The sequence below is a fragment of the Nicotiana attenuata genome, unplaced genomic scaffold, assembly GCF_001879085.1.
Source record: "Nicotiana attenuata strain UT unplaced genomic scaffold, NIATTr2, whole genome shotgun sequence".
Classification (NCBI taxonomy): Eukaryota; Viridiplantae; Streptophyta; class Magnoliopsida; order Solanales; family Solanaceae; genus Nicotiana; species Nicotiana attenuata.
The window spans coordinates 192,582-197,140 of NW_017670454.1; the positions used below are offsets into that span (position 1 = coordinate 192,582).

The 4,559-nt window shown below is 32.9% G+C and overlaps 1 protein-coding gene across 1 annotated transcript; it reads left to right on the top strand.

Moving 5' to 3' along the window:
- Nucleotides 1-816: 816 nt before the first annotated feature.
- On the top strand, nucleotides 817-2,707 carry LOC109239649. The gene is made up of 3 exons (XM_019406238.1): nucleotides 817-1,525; nucleotides 1,680-1,802; nucleotides 2,174-2,707. Exons 1-3 carry the CDS (start codon nucleotides 1,108-1,110, stop codon nucleotides 2,251-2,253), a joined length of 621 nt encoding a protein of 206 aa, XP_019261783.1. The 5' UTR covers nucleotides 817-1,107; the 3' UTR covers nucleotides 2,254-2,707.
- Nucleotides 2,708-4,559: the final 1,852 nt, after the last annotated feature.

Here is a 4,559-nt window from a genome sequence, read left to right on the forward strand (position 1 = left end):
AGCATCCGGACTCGCAAAAAGACACTTGGATTGCTTGCACCGTTTAAATAGCAATTCCAGCAATCAAATTTCCAGCCTTTCCTTACTCAGAATTTGGTTTTCAGTATTTCTTATCTTTTATAAATTTTACTACAAAATTAATCCCAAGCACTAAAAATATAATAACGATGGCTTATTTTGTTTGAAAGATGGAAGGTTATTTATGATTTAAATAAGCTGTTGATACTAATTAATCATGTATATTAATATAAATGACTCTAATTACTGGAGTATTTAATATAAGTTGCAGTGCTCTTTTAGGTTTGTACTTTATACACAGTTGTCGAGCAATAATTTCGATAAATAAACGAACTTATTAAAAGGAACATTAATAAATTATGTGAATTTAATCCAAATGGAACATGCCAACATAAGAAGGGGAATCTTGGAATAACAGTAAAGTTGTCTCGATATGACCTATAAGTAAGAAGTTCGAGTTGTGAAAGCCGCCATTAACGCGCTTGCATATTAGGAATGCTTTGTGCGACGGGCTACCTCTGGAGCATACCAAATATTACGGGTTAATTTGAGTACTTCATCTTCTTGATAAATAATTAAGCAAGCTTATTAAAAGAATCTTCTTAAACGTAATGACTAACGAGTCATTTAATGCAAGAAATGTAAGAAGCAAGTTTTCTTAATACCGTTAGCCGTTACAAATGAATGGAGAGTTGCAAATTAAAGAGGGAAAGACCGCAAATAATGGCCGTACATCCCTTAGTATTCCCACATTAAACTCTTCCTAAACCTTAGTGCATGCCATTGCCCTCCTTTTACAATACAATAAAAAGCCAAAATTTCCATTTTTTTAAAAAGAAATTAAAGCCATAGCCTATCGACCTTTATATAGTCTATCTTTGTTCACCCCACACATTTTTAACGGCTAGCCAAGGCGGTCGTTTTTCTAAACCCGCCATGGCAGCCTATTTTTGTTTCCATCATTCTTCACCAAAAGTCTAATTATTTTAACTAATTGTACGATTTGTATTATCATTGTGATATTGTTTTTGTTAAAGATTAACTTTCCCTGTATGTGAAAAGTCGAATATCTTGATCTGACTATTCAACATGGGGGAGGTTAATACTAGTCATGCGGACCAGGAGAAACATTTATCATCACCATCGTCGTCTTCGAGTGAATTATCAGAGTGCGAGGAGTTACAGCGTTTAGAAGAGGCACCACCCTTTTGGAGGAACCCTAATAAGAGGTTATCGAAGCAACTTTCCATGTGTGAGATTCCACGTGACATTGCATGGGAGAAACGACGTCGTCAATTTCTCTATCAAGAGAGGAAAAAGAATATAATTGGGATTCAAGATCATGACGATGTGACCGACGAGGACCTCAACGAACTCAAAGGTTGCATAGAATTAGGGTTTGGATTTAATGAAGAAGAAGGGCAGAGGCTTTGTGGCACGTTGCCGGCGCTAGATCTTTATTTTGCAGTGAATCGCCAGTATTCAACGAGCCCTATATCTTCACCAGGTAGCCAGTGGCGAAATCAGAAATTTCATTAATAGTCTACACATTATATATATATAAAAAAATTTTTTCGTACCTATATACATACATAATATAAATTTTTGACAAAGGGTGTTCAACTGACCGCTCTGCCTTTTGTGTGGCTACACCATTGCAGGTAGCCATAAAGGTTCCTTATCCTCTCCAGGTTCATCAACTTCTCTTGGACTTGGAGGTAGATCCTCGTCATTTGGAAGCCCTAGGAGTGATCCTGCTGATGCATGGAAGATTTGTAGCCCAGGTAATTAGGCTTCTATAGTTTTTTTTTCTTCTTTAATTTAAAGATAAAACAATGAGAAAATGGAGAAATTAAATAAGAGTACACACACAACGATGAAGGAATTAAATAACGTCTAGGTTATGCTTCTTATGTAGGCTAAGAAAGTCAAATGTAAAGGTCAAAATTGTTATAGTGAAAAGGTTATGATTCTTATATAATCTAGATAGAACAACTGTGAATCATATCCCTTTGACATCAGAACAAATGCTAATTAATTATTGATGCAATAACTCTTATCTAAGTAATTTCCATAGTTAATAAAGCTATTAGCTAGGGTATTGGTAATATATAGTTCTGATAATGTTGGTGTTTTTGATAATATGTGCATGCAGGTGATGATCCTCAACAAGTTAAGACAAAGTTGAGGCATTGGGCACAGGCAGTGGCTTGTTCTGTCAAGCAGTCTTATTAAAGGGTTGGAGATCTTTGGACTATATATTAGTAGAAAATATAGTCAAAACTGACCTGGTGTCTAATTTCAAGAACTAGAAATTTTCTTCTTTTCGTCTTGAGTCAATTAATGGCAGTACTGCACCTTTCTGCTGGTTTGTGTATCAAGGCAAGGAGTGAAGAAGTAGCTTCATTGGTTTGAAGAGATCAACTTCTTCTAATTTTTCAATAGACGACATTAATTTTTCTAGCAGCTTTTCGATTCCCACCAAAATTTGGGTTTTGATTCCCAATATGTATATTTCAAACAATTTTAGTTTTTTTGTTTGACTTTGGAACATTTTGTTTTGGGGACTAAGATCAGGGCAATGATATGGAAGCTCTAAATTTTTAGAGCACTTCTTATGTAAATATATAATATCTTATGGGTTTTAACTGGCTATTATATGAAGTCAAAGTGCTGCTTTTACTAATGAGAAGCATTGAATTCTTGCTCACGAGCATAGAAGCTAGTTGTGAACTGTGCATTATGTCATTAAGATCCATGTCAATCTAGTCTTCAACGAACGATGTGGTCATCATCAAAGCTGGACCAAAAAGTCTTCCATTTTATAATCGTACGTGATTAACTAGAATTGACTAACGACGTTTGATAATAGTTTACTAGAATACTTTTTTTTGGAACATTTTCCTATTTAACTCTAGTCTACTGTTGGATTTCCAAGCTAAGGATAGCCCCATATAATTAAGAGTTTTGTCAGATCGATCTGAAATTTATACGCTAATTGAAATCATATAAAACATAGGAACATTATCTTTCAAGATTTTCACTTGTTAGTCCTTGACGTACTAGAGAAATTGCTAGCTAGTGAAAAATTCCGATCGAGTCTATTGAGTTAAATAGCTGTAGACAATCAAATTCACCACAAATGATAATGTTTTGTTGATTGTGTTATAGGAAAGTAACTTAGTTCCTCACTTCCTATATTAATGTTGTAGAAAGATTGGCACTTATTTAAGCGAATGCAGACATGCATTTAAGGAAAGCATAAATACTAGATGAAGGGAGACCGTACACTAAACAAAATTCAATTGTTATGGAAGAAAATAGCAAGAGATATGAGATCGTAGTATGGTTTATTGATACTCTCTTAACGAATAATTAGTCGTTTTGGTAGGACTGCTAGTCATTCAAGTAAATTTATTGGTTACCTACTTGATTGATTAATAGGAAAAATGGTCAAACTACCTTCTATTATATAAAAATATCTTAATTTTACCCATTATTCATAACCTTAGACAAACATCTCTATTTTTGTTCTTGATTTTAATAAAGTTCTACCATAAAAAATAAATATAGACCTTATTGACAAAATTCACTTATTCGAGAGGTTGGAGTTTCCTGAAGTCCAGGACAAATACTAACAAATGGTATCATAAGGGTTGAAATATCTGGTATGGTAGGTAAATAAGTAAATTTAGTACTACGGGAAAAAAGTGACTTATTTAGCTTATATCATTATCATTACTATTATATAAGAGAGGATAAGCAGGCACGTAATGATCAACATGCCTGCTTCATCTAAGGGTATTTAAGATATTTACACCTATTTTGTATTTTAACAAAGATGTCGTGTAAGAGCTCTTGAGTCTTAAAAAGAAGAATTTGATTGGCTAAAAAAGAATTTTGGCCTGCTTTGACTATTATACCCTCTACTTTTGATTGGGTTGTGGCAGCTTTTCTTATGTTACATCATTACGATGTCAGTACTTTCGCTTTACTAGAATGATTGGGCCCCACGAAACTTTTCATTTCATCAGCATCTTCATCATCAGCATAGTACAACTTTTGTCTTGTAATTTCCTTCTTGTATAAAAGCAAATCAGTTGAGCATCATGAAAATAAAAGGAGATATCAAGACATTTAATAATTTTTTACACAAATAAATCTAATAACGTACATTAGCAAAAAGAAGAAGAAAATATCACCACATTTAAAAAAATTAATAATAGTATCAACCATTTAAAAAAAATAGATCGAGCATGTATTTTTTATTTATAAAAATATAATCACAACAACTCTTCACTCTTTTTCAATATCAATCTTATATTCAATTCTTTTTTATTTTATTTTACTTATTAATAAGAGGGAATAGCAATCACCTCATGGTCAACATGTGTGCTTCCTGGAATTATACTATGAGGATTATAACACAAGACTTAAATAATAACAAGATTATTTAGTGAATATATTTATTATAATAGATGCTTAGTTTCATTAATGTGGTTGATTTTATACTAGATAAACTTGAAAAACCTTTTAACTCA

Coding starts and splice junctions, on each gene's coding strand:
- LOC109239649 (XM_019406238.1), top strand. CDS start 1,108: ATGGGGGAGGTTAATACTAGTCATGCGGACCAGGAGAAACATTTATCA. Junction 1,526..1,679: donor GAGCCCTATATCTTCACCAG/GTAGCCAGTGGC, acceptor ACACCATTGCAG/GTAGCCATAAAGGTTCCTTA. Junction 1,803..2,173: donor ATGGAAGATTTGTAGCCCAG/GTAATTAGGCTT, acceptor ATGTGCATGCAG/GTGATGATCCTCAACAAGTT.